The sequence below is a fragment of the Nicotiana tabacum genome, chromosome 18, assembly GCF_000715075.1.
Source record: "Nicotiana tabacum cultivar K326 chromosome 18, ASM71507v2, whole genome shotgun sequence".
In the NCBI taxonomy this organism is placed as follows: domain Eukaryota; kingdom Viridiplantae; phylum Streptophyta; class Magnoliopsida; order Solanales; family Solanaceae; genus Nicotiana; species Nicotiana tabacum.
The window spans coordinates 42,042,650-42,061,041 of record NC_134097.1 but is presented as its reverse complement, the minus strand read 5'-3'; the positions used below and the strand labels follow the sequence as shown (position 1 = coordinate 42,061,041).

The following is an 18,392-nucleotide window of genomic DNA, read 5'->3' as shown; positions in this document are numbered from 1 at the left end:
CAAAATGGCAACTTCCAACAATAAGCGTCGAAATGCTTCCGGTCCACCCGAAACTCGATATGAACATACTCCAAAGTCCAAAATCATCATACGAACATATTGGAACCTTCAAATCCCAGTTCCGAGATCGTTTACTCAAAGTGTTGACTCAATTCAAGTTTGGCCACCTTATGCCACTATTATGAAACTAAGTATTCCGAATTTAACCCAAACCCTTCCAAACCCAAATTAATCGTCCCCGCAAGTTATAAAATAGGAAAAGCACATACAAAAAGTCTTAGATAGGGGAACATGGATCTAAAAAGTAAAATATTCGGCCGGATCGTTACAGGCTGGCGGTTGAGTTAGGCGGCATCTCGACCGAAAGTATACCATAAATTCAAAAAATTTAAAAAAAATACCCTTATGGGCAAGCTTTTCAAAAGCGCATTTAATTATCAAATTACGAATACAAACATAAAAAGATTACTTAATAATTAATACTATTTAAGCAGATAAATAATTTTAAATATTTATTATGAAAACTATAATTAAGTTTTTTTTATTTTTATTAAGTAATATGAATATAAATTGAAAAGTATTTTATTTTATTAATAATTTAAATATATCAAACCATCATTCAACAAATAGAAAACTATTCACCCAAAGCCACCATATATTAGAAATATATCCTAAAGATTAAAAAAATACTTATACATTAAGAGAACTGTATTTAGAATAGCTAAATATTTGGTTAAATTAGGTAAGTATTATAAATATATTATATTATGGATGTTCATTTAGTATTCCGTTGTAAATAAGCTTCCTGAAAAAGCTTATCCATATGGGACTCCACCGTAAATATGTTTATCTATTTAAGTACTCTATTGGAAATAAGCTTCCTGAAGAAGCTTATCACTTCGATACCCGTTTATGGATAAACATTACCCCCGGTAGAAGATTATCCATACCGGGTATAATAAGCTTATCCTTTCAGTACCCAGTTATGGATAAACATTACCCTCGGTAGAAGATTATCCATACCGGGTATAATAAGCTTATCCTTTCAGTACCCAGTTATGGATAAATATTATCCCTGGTAGAAGATTATCCATACCGGGTATAATAAGTTTATCCTTTCAGTACTCAGTTATGGATAAACATTATCCTCGGTAGAAGATTATCCATATCGAGTATAATAAGCTTATCCTTTCAGTACTCCGTTATGGATAAACATTGCTCTCAGTAGAAGATTATCCATATCTGGTATAGTAGCAGCTTACACAACAGCTTCCTTTCTTCTATAAATAGAAGAGATTTCAGTTCATTATGTACATTAGTTTGAATTCGAATAATATATCAGTTTCTCTCTATACTTGTCTTTACTTTATAGTCTTTATTTTATAACACGTTATCAGCACGAGACTCTGTCATCTCGAGCAAATATTTTGAAAGTATCTGAGGTAAGAACTTTCTTTTCCTAGATAATGTCAAATCTTTCTAAACTTGAATTTGTAGCCCTGGATATATCGGGCAAAAGCTACATGTCTTGGGTGCTTGATGCTGAAATTCATCTTGATGCGATGGGTCTGGCAGACACCATCAAAGACAAAAATCAGGCATCAAACCAAGACCGTGCCAAAGTAATGATATTCCTACGCCATCACCTTGATGAGGGTCTGAAAATGGAATATCTTACTGTTAAAGATCTAGTCATACTGTGGAATAATTTGAAAGATAGATATGACCACCTGAAGATGGTCGTTCTTCCACAGGCACGATATAATTGGACTCATCTAAGGCTACAAGATTTTAAATCTATCAGTGAGTATAATTCTGCTATGTTCAGAATTATTTCCCAATTGAAATTATGTGGTGATAATATTACTGATCATGATATGTTGGAAAAAACTTTCACCACTTTTCATGCCTCGAATATGCTCCTGCAGCAGCAATATCGAGAGATGAGATTTAAAAAGTATTCTGAACTTATCTCACATCTTCTTATAGCAGAGCAACATAATGAGCTATTAATGAAAAATCATAAAAGCCGACCTACTGGTTCTTGTCCATTCCCTGAAGTGAATGAGACGAACTTCCACCAGGCTAAACGTGGAAAAGGTCGTGGCCCCAGTCGTGGTCATGGTCGTGGTCGGGAAAGAAACTCTAATCATGGTAATAATAATGCACCAAAGAACACTCCTCACCACCAGCAGTGGAAAAGGAAGGAACAAAAGCATGAAGCGGTGCAAGCACCAAATGCAGAAAATGCATGCTATAGATGTGGAGAAAAAGTGCACTGGTCACGTACCTATCGTACTCCAAAGCACGTGGTTGAGCTTTATCAAGCCTCCCTAAAGAAGACAGAGAAAAATGCTGAAGCAAATTTTATTTTTGAAGATAATTTAGACTTCATGTATTTGGATATAACTGATTACCTTGCACTCCCAGAAGGAGAAACAAGTCATGTAATCGGTGGTAAATCTGTAGAAATATAAATATTTTAATTTTTATTATTTGTAATAGATAGTATGGTTATGTAATTGTTGTACATAAAGAAAAATTATGATTTGATAATGATGTTTACTATAATATATCTTGTTTATGTCATTTTGAAGAATATGGATAACATTATTAGATCAACTTAAACTCTAGCAGAGTTTGCAAGAAATATACAACCACAAGAAGTGGTTATATTTCGTATATCTCATTGTAATTATATTTTGTTAACTACCAGAAGTGGTATATGCCTATGATCACCAGAAGTGATAATTTAGGCTTTCTATGGTTACAATTGAAGATAAGCTACATAAATATTCTCTATATTAAATGCAAGCCTCGATTTGCTCCTGAAGTAGTAAATATTTTAAAAGAGGTTGAGACATCACAATTTGATGTGATTAATGCGCATTCAGATAATTATGTTTGATTTCCTGAAGGATGAGAACTTTTGATAATATTAATCCATTCCTTGAAGTGAATGTGACAATACTAATAAGTCGGGTAAATATGAACACGCTCTTGATATGAATACATTACAATTCACCTCCAGAAGAGTTAATATAATTGAGAAAATATATACTCAATATTTCATATTTTAAATTTGCTCCTGAAGAAGTAACACAATTGAAATTGCCTCTTGAAGTGGAAAAATATTATGAAGAGGAGTTTTCGTGTGCTTAAACAATTGTTTTACATTGTTTATTTGATTGTGATTTTCTCTCATGACACCAGCAGTGTCTGAGCAATATTTGATAGTACAAAATGTATCAACAACTCCTGAAGAGCTAAATGTTTGCCTAAAGAATACATGACACCAGTAGTGCCAGATAAATATTAGATTGTGGATAATAAATGAAGGCTCTCGAAGAGCTTATATACAAATATGTCATTCATATTATATGATTATGGTCAAAACATATGTTGTAGTAAACCTGAAGTTTACTAATACAAATGGCTATCATATTGAGACTACAAATGATTGGAAGATTGATAATCTTCATGTTTCCACAATCATAGGGGGTAAAATAATATGTATGTGAGAAGTTACCCGCCTTATTCTTTAATTTGTACTATATCATGTATCACAGTAAACCAGAAGTTTACTAAAGCAAAAGTTTATGCCATAGTAAACCAGAAGTTTACTAAGAGATAGCACATGACATGATAAACTTGAAGTTTTCATTTGCCATTTTTAAATAAGCTATTTGAGAATTCAGATAAGCATATACTAAAGAACTAGAAGATTCTTCAGGAATTCTCATGTGTTGCTTGTTCTCATAATGAATTGATTATACCAGCTAAAGTTGGGACTAAGACCCCTGATTCTGAAATATATAAAAGGTGAATATGGGCCCGTTCACCTATCATGTGAACCACTTATAGGTGCATATATGAGATGGTTACATGTGTAATTATTGTCAACCTGCAGTTTGGCATTTGGAATTGCTTTTCTCGATTAAGAGCATAATTTTCAGATTATGAAATCAAGACAGTTCATCTTGATAATGCTGGTTTATATCCAAGCTGGTTTAGCATTGAATACCTCCTATTAATGGCTAAACCATTGCTTATGAGAACAAAGCTTCATGTGTTGGTCTAAGATTTTCTAAATTGCATATAGCAGCACTTGTATGCATCAGATCAACAATATATGATAAGTCCTCCCTTCACAATTGGTTTAGGATCAGAAACCAAATATTTTTACTATCTTTTGTTGCGTGGTATATGATTAATTTCTCTACCATAATACACAAAGATATGTTTCCCAAAGATGATTGGGGATATATGTTAGTTTTTCTAACATTTGGGGGATGGAATAAACAGTTGAAAAATATGAATCGAATTATCATGATCCTCACTTAGAAGATAATTCAAGTCGAATGCCAGAAGCATTTGCTGATCCAAAATTAAATATCATATTTCAGCTGCAAATGCTCCTATTAAAATTAAAGTCCCTGAAGGATAGAGTTTACTGTACGCATGAAGTGTGGTAGACCAATCGGTTCCAAAGGTAACAATCCTTGAAAAATAGTAGGAGGTAATGATCAAAATGATCATAATGAGGAGGAAATAAGCTCTAGAAGAGCCCACGACATAACATTTCATGAAACTCCCGAAAAAGTTCAGGTACCTGAAAATAAAGAAAGTGATGAGATCTCCACAAGTTATGTCGCTTTGGAATTGACACAAAATGATCGTCGACTATATATTTAATACAATATAGTGCACAATATTGTAAAAGATTGTGAGGATCAGACTAGCAGTCTAGACACTTGAAGATGTCATACCATTTAGATACAAGTCTTAACCTATATGACTTATTTGGCTAAATCTATATGAAGATCCTTGAAGGATTGAAAATGCCCGAAGCATATAATTCAAAGTCTTGAGAAATGTACTCAATCAAATTATAAAGATCTCTGTACGGTTTAAAGCAATCTGTGCGCGTGTGGTATAATCGCCTCAGTAAATATTTGTTGAAAGAAAGTTACATAAATTATGTTATTTGTCCATGTATTTTTATAAAGAAAATGTCATCAAAATTTGTTACACTTGCTGTTTATGTTGGTAACATAAATCTTATTGGAGCTCTGGAAGAGCTCCAAGAAGGTCTTAAAAATACTTTTACATGGACAAAGTATACCCATTAAGTACACCAATGAATATTCAATCACTTGAAGTGAATAAGGATTCGTTCCAACCTCTAGAAGAGGATGAGGAGCTCCTTGGTCATGAAATACTCTATCTCGGTGTAGATGGTGCACTTATTTATCTTGCTAATGCTAACAAAAGTGGTGTAGATCGTATTGGTAATGCAGATGCATGTTATTTATCCGATACCCATAAATCTCGATTTCAAACCGGCAAGCAGGGAGTGCATATGATTGAGATCAGTGATTCATTCGAGAAACATGTGGGTTGGAATGTGATAAAAGACCCACAATATTATACGGAGACAATGTTTCATGTATAGCACTATTAAAGGGAGGATTTATAAAAGGAGATAGAACGAAGAACATTTCACCAGAATTATTCTACATACATGATCTTCAGGAAAATTGTGACATTGGTGTGCATCAAATTAGTTCAAGTGACAATCCAACAGATTGTCTTTACCAACATCAATTTTTGAGAATATGGTATACAAGATTGGAATGCGGAGACTCAAATATTTGAAATAAGGTTTTCTTCAGGGGGAGTAAAATGCGCGTTGTACTCTTTTTCCCTTACTAAGGTTTTTCCCACAGGGTTTTCCTTATAAGGTTTTTAATGAGGCATCCATCAATGCGTATTACTAAATATGTGTACTCTTTTTCCTTCACTAGGATTTTTTCTCACGTGATTTTTCCTAGTAAGGTTTTAATGAGGCACATTATCTTTTAATGAACATCCAAGGGGGAGTGTTATAAATATATTATATTATGGATGTTCATTTAGTACTCCGTTGTAAATAAGCTTCCTGAAGAAGCTTATCCATATGGGACTCCACCGTAAATATGTTTATCTATTTAAGTACTCTATTGGAAATAAGCTTCCTGAATAAGCTTATCACTTTGATACCCGGTTATGGATAAATATTACCCCCGGTAGAAGATTATCCATACCGGGTATAATAAGCTTATCCTTTCAGTACTCGGTTATGGATAAATATTACCCCCGGTAAAAGATTATCCATACCGGGTATAATAAGCTTATCCTTTCAGTACCCAGTTATGGATAAACATTACCCCGGTAGAAGATTATCCATACCGGGTATAATAAGCTTATCCTTTCAGTACTCAGTTATGGATAAACATTATCCACTGTAGAAGATTATCCATATCGGGTATAATAAGCTTATCCTTTCAGTACTCCGTTATGGATAAACATTACTCTCAGTAGAAGATTATCCATATCTGGTATAGTAGCAGCTTACACAACAACTTCCTTTCTTCTATAAATAGAAGAAATTTCAGTTCATTATGTACATTAGTTTGAATTCGAATAATATATCAGTTTCTCTCTATACTTGTCTTTACTTTATACTCTTTATTTTATAACAATAAGCTTGTTTTGGTATATATAATTTTTTGTTAAGAATATATTAAAAAAATAATTTTTTAAAGGAAAAAACTTTTGACCTTGAAAAGCCTTGACCAATATTTTAGTATTTTCAATTTTTTAGTAATTGAGAGAGTATAACGCCCGAAAAAAAGAAAGAAGAGAGCCCATATTTCTTACTCTCCAAGACAGAGCAGTTGCTAATATCCCCCTACTCTCCCTTTTTCTTTATTTCTTCTCACACTCGACTGATACTTCAAAGTCTTGAATTTTTTCTTTGCTCGTTTAAGCTTTTAACCCTAAAAAATGGACAAATCATTGCTCGATGTGGAGCAGCCCCATTCAATGGGGACCACCATCATCGGCGTCACCTACAACGGAGGCGTCGTCCTCGGCGCCGACTCCCGCACCAGCACTGGTAATATTTCTTTTAATTTTTATCTCATAATCGTTTCATTTGTTTTTCAATTTCGTAGTCTTGCTGCAGAAATTTTGATTTACTGAAAAAAAAGTTTCGTTATAGTTGTTTTCTCTTAGGAGGGTTTGAAGTATTTTTTGATATTATAATGTTGTTGCGAAAAGTTGATCGCTGAAATAAAGTCTTCTTATAGTTTTGTTTTCTTCTGAGAAGGGTTTGATTTATTCTTTTGGCATTATAGTCTGATGCAAATGGAGCTGCAACAATGGTGGCTATTCTGAGCTGAGCTAAGTTATGGTTAAACGGGATAATTTCATTGATAGCCTTCAAAGTAATTACAATAATTTTAATATGAGGAAGAAGCCCTAGATAATGAGCTGGGTCTAACTGAAATTACAAAGGTGATGGGGAAAATGTGTAATTAAAAACTAAACTAAAGGGATCAAAGTGCAAAGAATAAAACTTATGGCCACCTTCCAATTCATATTCTAATATAGTCTTGATGAGAAGGGTTTGATTACGTGGAAATCAAGTCTATGTTTTACTAGATCTTCTGAGGGTTTGATTTACTTTTCAGCATTATAGTCTTGCTGAGAAGAGTTTGAATAAGTGGAAATAAAGTCGTTATTCTTGTATGGTTTTATTATGAGAAGGGTTTGGTTAATTCTTTAGTATTATGAATTTTTGAAATGAAAAGTCTTTTGTGCAGTTTTATCTGAGAAAGATTAAATCTGTCTGTGAAAATTGTAACACACCCAGCAAGGTTGCATGAGCATTTGAAAAATGAATTTCAATGTATATTTTTTCTGAAAAGGATTCGGCTAATTTGTATAATCTGAAGAATTGCATATGTTTGGTGTTTTTTGTTTTTTTCTGGAAATATAGGAATGTACGTGGCGAATAGGGCTTCAGACAAGATAACTCAGCTCACTGATAATGTCTATGTTTGCCGTTCTGGATCGGTATGCTACTTTTACACTTGTCTTTCTCTCTTCTTTATCTATGTCTAGAGGTGCATACAGGATTTGTACATTACGGCCGAGTTCAGAATTCTACCCTGACAACCTGTTTGATGTACTGGGTTCAAAATCTACTTATTTATACTTCGTGAAAATTTTAAAACACATATACAGAGTCTGCCTCAAAGTTTTTGTGTTCGAGGAACCCATAATTAGAGCACTACATTAGTACATCCGCATTTGTTGCTACATATGATAGCTATGATTTCATACTTCTTGACAAAGAGAAACTGCGGAAACTGCTATTAGTGCTTTGGCATTATTAATCCCCTTCCCCTTATTCTATCCGGGGTTTTCGTTATTTGGTTGAACTATTGGCATACTTTGTTTTGTGGATCATGCGATTCATGAATTTGAATAAGGATGTAGTAGTATCTCCCGTCTTTTTTCTTTCTGTTTCTTTTGGAGCTGGTAAATGTGGCTGAAATATGACAGTAATGATGCCAAAACTCTATTTATAACATTTAAATAACCTGTTATATGCTCTTGATGGATAGGCAAATAAGGAGAAGTAGAACAGAAATAGAAATGAGATTGTTAAAGGATTCGTCAAGTTACAAGCTTAATCATTTTCAACATTGAGCTTGTTTTGTATTAGCTATGCCAAAACACTTTTTTGCCTTCGGCAATACCATTCCTTCAAAATATTTAAGGACCTTCGGTGAACCTACATGTCAATGTTGTATTCTGTTTCCACATGACAAAGAATTTTGCAAGGACAAAGTGTTCCCAGTTTTAAAAAAACAATGAACGGCGATTCTATTTGCTCTTTCTTTCTCTCCCTATGCATCTTGTTTTTCTATATGTCAGAATTTTGCAAGGAGAAAGTGTTCCCAAATTTTTATTAAAAAAAATGAACGACGCTTTTGTTTGCTCTCTCTTTCTCTCCCTATGCATTTTGTCTATCTATGTCTCTCTGCGTATCTCTTTTTTTTGGTTAAGGTAGTATACCAAATATGGATAACCTTTAAAGAACTGCACATCTCTTCATTGCTTATCTTTTCTATGATTATTGAAAATCAGTTCAAATGTCAGTATAAAAATTTACAATATTTCAGGCGTAAAACTTATGCAATTAAGTCTTCAATCACTCACTCAATCAGTCAACCAATCAACTGTGCTTAATCCTTAACTAGTTGGAGTGTGCTATATGAATATTTAGTTTTCTATGTTCATTCTGATTTGTCTTACTAGACTCTGGAGAAAAAATGTTGAACGTTATGAGAAGACAATGAATTCCAACAAATATGGTTCATTTAGCAGCTACTATCAGAAGTTTAAATCACATTTTCCTTTGTCTTGCGTCTTACCATATGCAACTCCAGATACTCTGGCATGTCCTTCCACTCTCTCCTAGGCGTGTCAGGAAAACCATGTTTAATAGAAATTAGGTGGCATATGTCACTTTGTATATGATAATTTCGATATCACTGATACTTGTATAGGATGATGAGACCAATTAAACACAGTAATGCCAAATGCTCTTCTAGTGGTAAGAGCACAGCGTGAGATGTGTAATTAGGCGCACGTCACGGGTTATGAATCCTGCCGTAGACAAGAGCTGGTATTAAGTGGAGAAGTGAAAAAAAAAGTGGAGAAGTGGCAGGTTTGTTATCCACCACGTTTTGAACCGTGTGCCACTAGCCTTGGTCATTACAAACATAGTAACGCCGAACATGTTCAACAAAATAAACCAAAAAGAAAATAGGATGGATAAGGAGGACTCACAAGGTGGCAATTAACAACGTGAATGTGTCATGTGGTGCTCCTGTAGTTTTCTTGTACTTATTCTGCATTACTAAAGTACATATTTAAGATCTGATAATTCTGTATCCATTGTAAGATTTGGAGCAGAGGGGGAAAATGATCGATTGAGGTGTAATTCATTGATGACCGGTTGGGCTGAAATTGGGATTAAAAGATGTGTTGGTGGATTTGTGTTTTTAGGTACTTTTGAACTTGTCCCAAGTGCTCAAGGGTTGCTTGAAAATTGTGAATCCTTTTTATTTTTTTGGGTAAAGCCATTTTCTTTTGTGGCTAGGTAAGCGTTGAAGTATGTTTCTTGCGCTCCCCACTCTCGTATAGGTGGGGCATAGAGGTTTAGGGAGCACGTGTAATATATGTGGTTCATTGTCATTACAACTGACTCAACCTCTTTATGAATGTCTAAACTAGATACATGGGTATACACTGGAGCATGCATGTAAAATTTTCTCTTTTTCGTCATTATTGAAGAGGTGAAAGGGGCTTCTACTTTTTAGCACAAACTGCCACTTTTGATATTTTATGGAATTTGAATTCTTAATGGGTGGTTCGATTACACAACCAAACATTACTTGAGGGTCGAAGCCTATTCTAAGATAAAAACTTCAAGTAGGGCACCATAAATTGAGAAAGTGAAAATATAGGATAGTGGGAACATATAGTGGTAGATTGAAATTAGAATGAGATAACCACCATTTCAATGTGTTGATTTTTTAAAATTTTTATGGGAAATGTTTTCTAGCAGAAATTTTGTGTTAGTTTTAGACGTTTTGGTCTGTTCCTTAGCAATAGAGGTTTGGATGATGGTTGAATTCGGGTTATTGATGCTTGTATTTGGAGTTTGGACACCTCCCCCCTATGTACTCTGTTGAGTCTGTCTTTGTCCAAAATATCGGCTTTCATTGTTTCGTGATTATCAAATGGCTGATACAGTTCCAACGGCATCACCAACAATTTTTAGCTTATTAGACAAACGACAAAATGCGTTCTACCTGTCTGGGTATGGAAAATGACTTGGAATGGAAAATGACTTGGAACCGTTGTAAGTTCTAAGAAGTTAAAACGTCTTGATGCTTGGAAGTGAATCCCTAACAGCTGATTTTCTTTATCTTATAATATGATAATTAATTCTCTATAGCATTCTGTGAATCGTATCTGACATATTATTTAATAATTGGTTTGCAGGCTGCAGATTCGCAAGTTGTCTCGGACTATGTTCGCTACTTTCTACACCAACACACGTAATCCATCAGGCCACCTCTTATTTAATTCAAATGCTTACTTCCTGGTGATATTAGTCACTTGCAAATGAAAATCCCCTAACCCCAAAGCCGACAGGCTTGTAGCTTGTTCTTTGAAGGATTCTCGTTAATGGTGAAAGTTGTTGTTCTTATTTGCCCTGATAAGCTGTTGCCAGATTTCAGCTTTTTGATTGATTTCCTCGTTGTCGGGATTGTGGAATTGATTAGTTGAACTACTCATATTTTAAGCTTGAATCAGCACACCGGAATTTCCCCTCTTGTTTATTTATTAATTTTCCCAGGAAATTAGATTATGATAAAGTGGCTCTTGCTTGCCCCTTATTTAGTAAAATCATTTTTTTGGGTGCACTTTTAAGGTTGAAAGTTCTTGTGGATGTAGGATACAGCTTGGCCAGCCAGCCACCGTCAAGGTTGCAGCAAACCTTGTTAGGTTATTATCGTACAACAATAAGGTTTGCGTCTATAAGAAATATGCTATCTCTTACTGTTTTCTTCAATAGAATTTCTAGACTTAAAACTTCTACACTTGCTTATTTCGCTTGTCACTTAATGATATATGTATAGATAGCTTGAAAGTTGTGGAATCTGTTTCGTTTCTTCTCTGTAATGCAAATCGTTCTAGCTGTTGAGAACCTATGGCAAATAATCAGCCTTAAAAATTGTTTTCAAGTGACTGTGTTAGGAATTGTCGCCCTCTAAAGAAAACTGGGATATAGCACCTTCTTACTCAGAAAGTTGTGGCAGAATCTCTGCTCATCTATTAGGTGCGACTTTGTGGTGTAATATGGGGATTAAATCGCCCATATATCTGATAATTCAAATATTAAGGGGTCATTATGTCCTATAGAAAGCCGGAATCGTTGAATGAACTATATTTAGCAGTATCTTAGTGGTAGTGGGAACAATCAGTGGTGGTGCAAATCAGATTTTATTTCCTCACTCCTCCCCAATTTCCAGTTCCATTTTGAGAGATTTTGGATGCAGAAAATTTGAGAAACCTATTAAAGATGCCTCATGGCACCGGTTTATGGAAAAACATATTAGAGGGCATTGGAACAAGTTTGTGTCAAACATGGGTTTTATTCCTGGCAATGGAAGGAAAATCAGGTTTCGGGAAGATGAATGGTTGGGTCATACGCCACTAAAAGACCAATTTTCAGATTTTTATAATCTATCCTTGCGTCACAATGGGGCAATTGCAGATTTCTGTACATCGTAAGGCTGGATTTTGAGTCTTAGAATATTAGTGATTGGGAAATGGAGAGGGTAAGTCTCTTGCTACAAATGCTAAGCAACACTGTTTTGAACCACAACAAAATGGACTCTATCAGTTGGAAGGGTCACTCCAAGGGCATTTTTTTAGTTAAAAGTTGTTACAGTATGTTGGGCTTTAGCAACAGTGAGTTATGGCCTTGGAAAAAAATATGGTACAACATGGCACCTTTAAAGGTCTCTTGCTTATCTTGGATTGTGGCTAAGGAGGCATGTCTCACAGAAAACAATCTCCAGAAGAGGGGTCTCAAGCTGTGCAGCAGATGTCCTTTATGTGAAGAACAATCTGAAGAAGTTACCCACCTTTTTTTGCATTGCAGGGTTACAAGCCAGTTATGGAACATTTTCTTTTCAATATTTGGTATGCCTTGGACCATGCCTAACTCCATTACAGAAATGCTGAAGTGCTGGACCAGGGAGAGTCTATGCTAGAAAGCTAAAAATAATTAGAGCATTGTTCCTCAAGTTATCTGGTGGACTGTCTGGCTTGAAAGAAACAGTAGAATTTTTGAAGGCAAAAGAAGAAATATACCGTGCCTTAATTGCATTTTGTTGATCGCTTTTTGGTGCAAACTAGTTTTTGTACCAGATGTAGATGATATTTTAGACGCATTTGCTGATTTGCACAACCTGTAATTACGCTTGTTGCACTGGCTTAGTGCAAATATTTATATAATATATTATTTACCCATAAAAAAAAAGATAATTTGAGAAACCTAAGACATTTGTCCGTACACAATGTAATTACTGAACTTTACAATTCTTCATAGAATTTCTTATTCTTCCCCGAGCCAATTCTGAAGTAATAAGCATATCATACTACGTATCTCCTCTTTCCCATTTATGTGGAGAATTAAGTTGGATGGATTTATACATATGTTTATCCATCCTGTATTTTAAATCATATCCTCAGAAATGTTTGGGTATAACCTTTTAAGGTTTCTTTTACAGTTTACTACTTTCTTTTGACTGAACTTTCCTGCCATAGTTCCTAGACTTCTACTCAGCTTCTGCATATTATTTTAACTGTGTATGAGTTCTTTCTAACTAATTTGTGAACTCGAATATTCAGGCTATGCTTCAAACGGGAATGATTGTTGGTGGATGGGACAAATATGAAGGGGGTAAAATATATGGGGTTCCTCTTGGGGGCACACTCTTGGAGCAGCCTTTTGCTATTGGAGGTTTGTTGTCAATCTGTACTCTTTGAGTATCTCATTCGTCTGCTTCCCAGGAGCACTTTGCTAGTTAACTGTCTAAATCTATTGGTTCTTAAAAAACCACCGGTATAGGTTACTTGGTTGTAGTGTATCTTCCTTTAATGGCAGCTGCTAAATAGGTTATGTTATATTGAATTTGATGGGATAATCTCATGATTATTTTGATTCTATACAATCTGTGCATTTGGTTGAATGAGATACAGCGAGTTATCGTCATGTAAAGTCTGGTGGATACAATGATTTTATCACAATTTAAAGGAAGGGGAGCCTTGGCGTAACTGGTAAAGTTGCTGCCACGTGATCGTCACGGTTCGAGCCGTGGAAACAGCCTCTTGCAGAAATGCAGGGTAAGACTGCGTACAATACACCCTTGTGGTCCGGCCCTTCCGCGCATTGCGGAAGCTTAGTGCACTGGGCTGCCCTTTTTATTGCGCTGCCGGAATTGGCAACTGACCTGACCCTTTGGAATGAGGATAGAGCATTCGATCAGAAATAGCATAATGGAAGATAATGCGCTGAAAGGAAATACCCAGTATGCCAGGAAGATTTAGAGATGATCCTAAAGTGTCATTGAAGTATATTCATATCGTTGCTTAACATACTTATTTGTCCGTTCGTTTTGGCTATTTTTAATGATCTGTGTTGTGCTTTCTCTGTTGATAAACTGTGTTGTGCTTTCGCTGGTGATAATCGATAATTTTGTCAGCTTGCCCCCAGTATCCTTCAAATGCTACAATTAGCTGAGTAATATTCTGATGTTCTCTTCATTTGATGTTTATAGGATCTGGATCTAGTTATTTGTATGGTTTCTTTGACCAAGCATGGAGGGAAGGAATGACCCAAGAAGAAGCAGAGGTTTGTTGCATAATATCTTTAAACTTCTAATTTGTAGAACATGGTTTGCCCATGATGAGCCCTTTGCTTAAGAAACCTCTTAATTGTTTCTGTCACACTTTAGGGTCTTTAGGTGTTCTTTTGTTAGTTTTGGGATGTAGCAAAGTTCTTTAGATTTTTCTTTTTTCAAACCAAGGCTGCTAAGTCTGAAGGGAAGGCAATGCTTTTAGAGTAATATATGCTCTGCAGGATGTATTTATTGGATCGTTGTTGTTTTCAACATTATAATTTTGTGAAGTCAGAAGCTATTCCGCGATATACAGTAAAATTCTTCCGTCTTTTGGTAGATAGGTGCTGATGATCATGATTTGCATTCATCTTTTTTCTATTTGCTCTGCAGATATCTCCAATGATTTAACTTTCCTTTGATATACTTCTGCAGAAACTGGTTGTGACTGCAGTATCTCTTGCCATTGCCCGAGATGGTGCGAGTGGCGGCGTAGTTCGCACTGTAACTGTGAGTTATTTTCTGCTTTATTACTCATTTCACATGCCCGTTGTATGATCTAGGAAAAGTTTATTTGCTAGACTAAAGTCATATGTCAGAATTGAAGTTGGAACAAAGCCATAGTGATCAGGGGCGAATGTATTGTTGATTAGACTGGTTCAATTGAACCCATAACTTTCGACGCGGAGGAAAAATTTATTAAAATTACAAAAATAGTAGATATGAACCCGTAACTTTAATAATATAATGGGTTCAATGATTAAAACCTTAAAAATTGAACCCATAAAATTTAAATCCCGGATCCGCCTCTCATAGTAATGCCACTTTGTGCAAATATTTATATAAATATGTTATTTACCGATTGAAAAAATGGCCGTAGTAATGCCACTTACCGTAAAAAAAGAATTTACTTGGATAATGTACTAGTTTTTAAATGTTGTGGCAGAAAACCTCTTGTATACTAGAAGTATGCCAGAAAGTGAAGATCCTATACAAAAATATGGTTTTATACAAAGGACACCACAAATTTATATTAATCAGAACTTTATGGGTGCACCAAAAGTTAATTAAAACCAAAAGACATACCTTAATGTGTTGAGTCGCATCATTTGTACTACCTATCCACACTTGCTTAAAGCCCTTCTTGGTTTTGCTTGGTGTGCCCTCCATTAATGCCTGGATCTAGGCCTACATTTGGACTTATTTTACAATGTAAGAAGCTAGTGTTTACTTTGTTAGAGCATGATATATTACTATGAGGACTGTATGCTTCTGAAAGGTCATCTCCTACCCTTCCTTTTATTTCTACTGTGCTTGCTCTCTTGCAAGCTTAGCATAATTTTTCAGCATCAAGAATTGATTTGTGTCGAAAAATATCATTCACTCATCTGGTGTTTCCTGGAGGACATGAGGACCTAAGGCAATAGCTTCTTTGTATATTGTATTCACGGGAGCACTTGTGTTTTCAACAGTCCAGCAAGCATAAATGCAGTCTGTGTGTAAAACCAGACAATGGCAAAAATTGATATGTTCTATGTACAATAGACTTTGCATCTATGGTCTGTTTCAAGCGATTAAGAACGTCTTTTGCCTATTTTTGACAACCAGATAAACAAAGATGGGGTTACAAGAAAGTTCTACCCAGGTGATACTCTTCCACTTTGGCATGAAGAAATAGAGGCTGTGAACTCCCTGCTGGATATTGTGCCAGCCGCAAGTCCTGAACCAATGGTCAGTTGAAATTGGAAATCAACTGTCAACATGTTTGAGCCTCTAGAATTGTATTTCCGTTCCTGATATACCAGTACTAGTTCCCTGTTGTGAATCATTGTTCTTGTCCCCTCCCTTTGTCCTCTTCCAACTTTATACACTCTTGGGGCGGACAGTGCCAATTCTGTAATGTCATATTTGCCTAAAGAAATATTTTATCACTATGTTTGCAAACATGGAGAAAGCAAGGGTAATCAAAGTCTGAAACTTTTCTTTCTGTAGTTTTATTTGTTTATGTTGTTCAAACGGGAGCCTATGGAGAAATACTAATGAGCCTGCGGCTTATTAGATAATAAAGAGGCGAACTGACATCTTCACGACTTCCCTTATAAGCCGAAATAAGTGGTGTAGAAGTATTTTGCTCCTTCCTCTCTAGGCATGAATTATTATTGGATACTCCCTCTTAGTTATAAACAAGATATGTTATCAACAAAGCTCTGAACTACAAAATGAGCAGGGCCTATTCCTTGTATGAAAAGCAACAGTTGTTTTTGTTCAATTTTAAGTAGCACCACATTGAAGGTTGAGTTGAATAATTTTGCAAGTGTAGATCATCGGGTTGAGTATTTGTAAAGGTGTAGCATTTTCAACCGCTATAGCTCCATTACTGCAATTGATGATTGGGTTGATCATTGTTGTTAACGCCTATGTACATGAGAAAGTAGGCGAACGGCCTTATCGTCGGCACAGCTACTGGGAACGACCAGATATCCATTGCATTACACAATAGATTACTGACAGCTTGTAATGTTCACTTTTTCACCGAACCTCCATTTCGAAAACAAACTGGGTCCAAAACACAACCTAGATGGATGATGGTATGTGTCGATTGTTGTTTGCCACTGCTTTACTCTTTCCTCCTGAGGGGCCTTTGTGTTATGCAACTCCGTCCTTCTTCAACCACACATGCTCTCTATTCCCTACCCAACTTTTCTATCCAACAAAACAAAAATCCACTATCCTTTTCCTTCCATTTATATGTCCTAACCTCCAAATCTCCTCCACAAAAACTCTCTTCTGTTTTATAATTTAGAGATATTTCCAACGTTTTTTTTTGTTTAAAGAAGTCCTATTAGTAGTTTTTTCATTTTCATTATTCCTAAACAAAAAGTTTATTAAGGGGCTATGTATGGGCAAAAAAACACAAGTCTGACAAGAATTGCAGAATCACAGAGGTTGTAGTTATATAAGTAAATGCGAGCCCACCCATTGGCTACTAAGGCCTAGTTACTCGCACCACCATTGCAAATCAATTCAGGTCGCTATAGAAATAGGACAAATGATTAGCAGAAAAGTATCTATATATATGATATTCCAAAAAATTAAAGCCGTTAATTATTAGTAAGAAATTAATTGATATTAGAAGCTGTAACATAAAGGAAAATTTGTTAATAAACTAAAGAGACTCGCCGAAAACGGAAATGAGTAGTTGGTCGTTTAGAACAACAAAGAGAACAAAGTGCAAGGTGAACAATTATGTTACAGACACACACAGAAAAAGAAAAAAAAAGAGTAGACGTGATCGTCATAGGCTTCAGTAGGTTTCTACAAACTCACACGTAATCATTGGTTAGATCAAACAAATGAATACAAGATATATATTATTAACTGATTTTCATTTAACTAGGTGTAATGACCCAACCACCCATTTTGAATTTTAGTATCCTATTCCCTTATTTAAGACTTCCCTCGAGATCGTTTAACAATTTTTGATTTGTGGGTATGGGTGATTCAGGCCCTTGCCCGTTTTGGTATGCCTTCTTAACTAGAATCCTTAAAGAGCATAGAGTTGACCAAAGTCAACAGTATAGAGACACGAGCTTAGATTTATAGTTTGAAGGTTCCAATAGATTTTTATGATGATTTTGTATTTGTACGTATGTTCAAATTAGGACCCGAGGGTCTTGGATGCGATTCGGCATTATTGCATAAAAATTAGAAGTTTTAGATACATAAGTTTGACTTGAGAGTTGAATTTGTGTACAACGTTCCCTTTGTAGTTTGGACCATCCACATTGGATATCTGGACTTGTTGATATGATTTGAAGGAGACCTGAAGGGCTTGGGTAAATTGCAGCGCGGTTGGAGTAATGTTTGGAAAAGATTTAGACTGTTGAAACATGATCTTCTGCATTTGGCGTAAATTCAAGAGAGTATTTCTCTCAAGCTATAAAGAATTTAGTGATGAAGTCTTGATGAGAATTGTAAACTTTTGAGTCTAATATTCAGTAGTTTAAACAGTTTATTATTTGAACTTTTGTACAAGGAGTTATGGCCATTTTATTGAAGAGGCGTGATGTACTT

At 35.3% G+C, this 18,392-nt stretch overlaps 1 protein-coding gene across 1 annotated transcript; it reads left to right on the top strand.

The window, feature by feature from the left end:
- The first annotated feature begins 6,692 nt into the window (after positions 1-6,692).
- LOC107778088 (proteasome subunit beta type-6-like) lies at positions 6,693-16,309 on the top strand. The gene is made up of 8 exons (XM_016598276.2): positions 6,693-6,940; positions 7,826-7,902; positions 10,909-10,964; positions 11,365-11,437; positions 13,330-13,441; positions 14,259-14,332; positions 14,754-14,828; positions 15,927-16,309. The coding sequence occupies exons 1-8, from the start codon at positions 6,829-6,831 to the stop codon at positions 16,056-16,058; spliced, it is 711 nt and encodes a 236-aa protein (XP_016453762.1). The 5' UTR covers positions 6,693-6,828; the 3' UTR covers positions 16,059-16,309.
- The last annotated feature ends 2,083 nt before the right edge of the window (positions 16,310-18,392 follow it).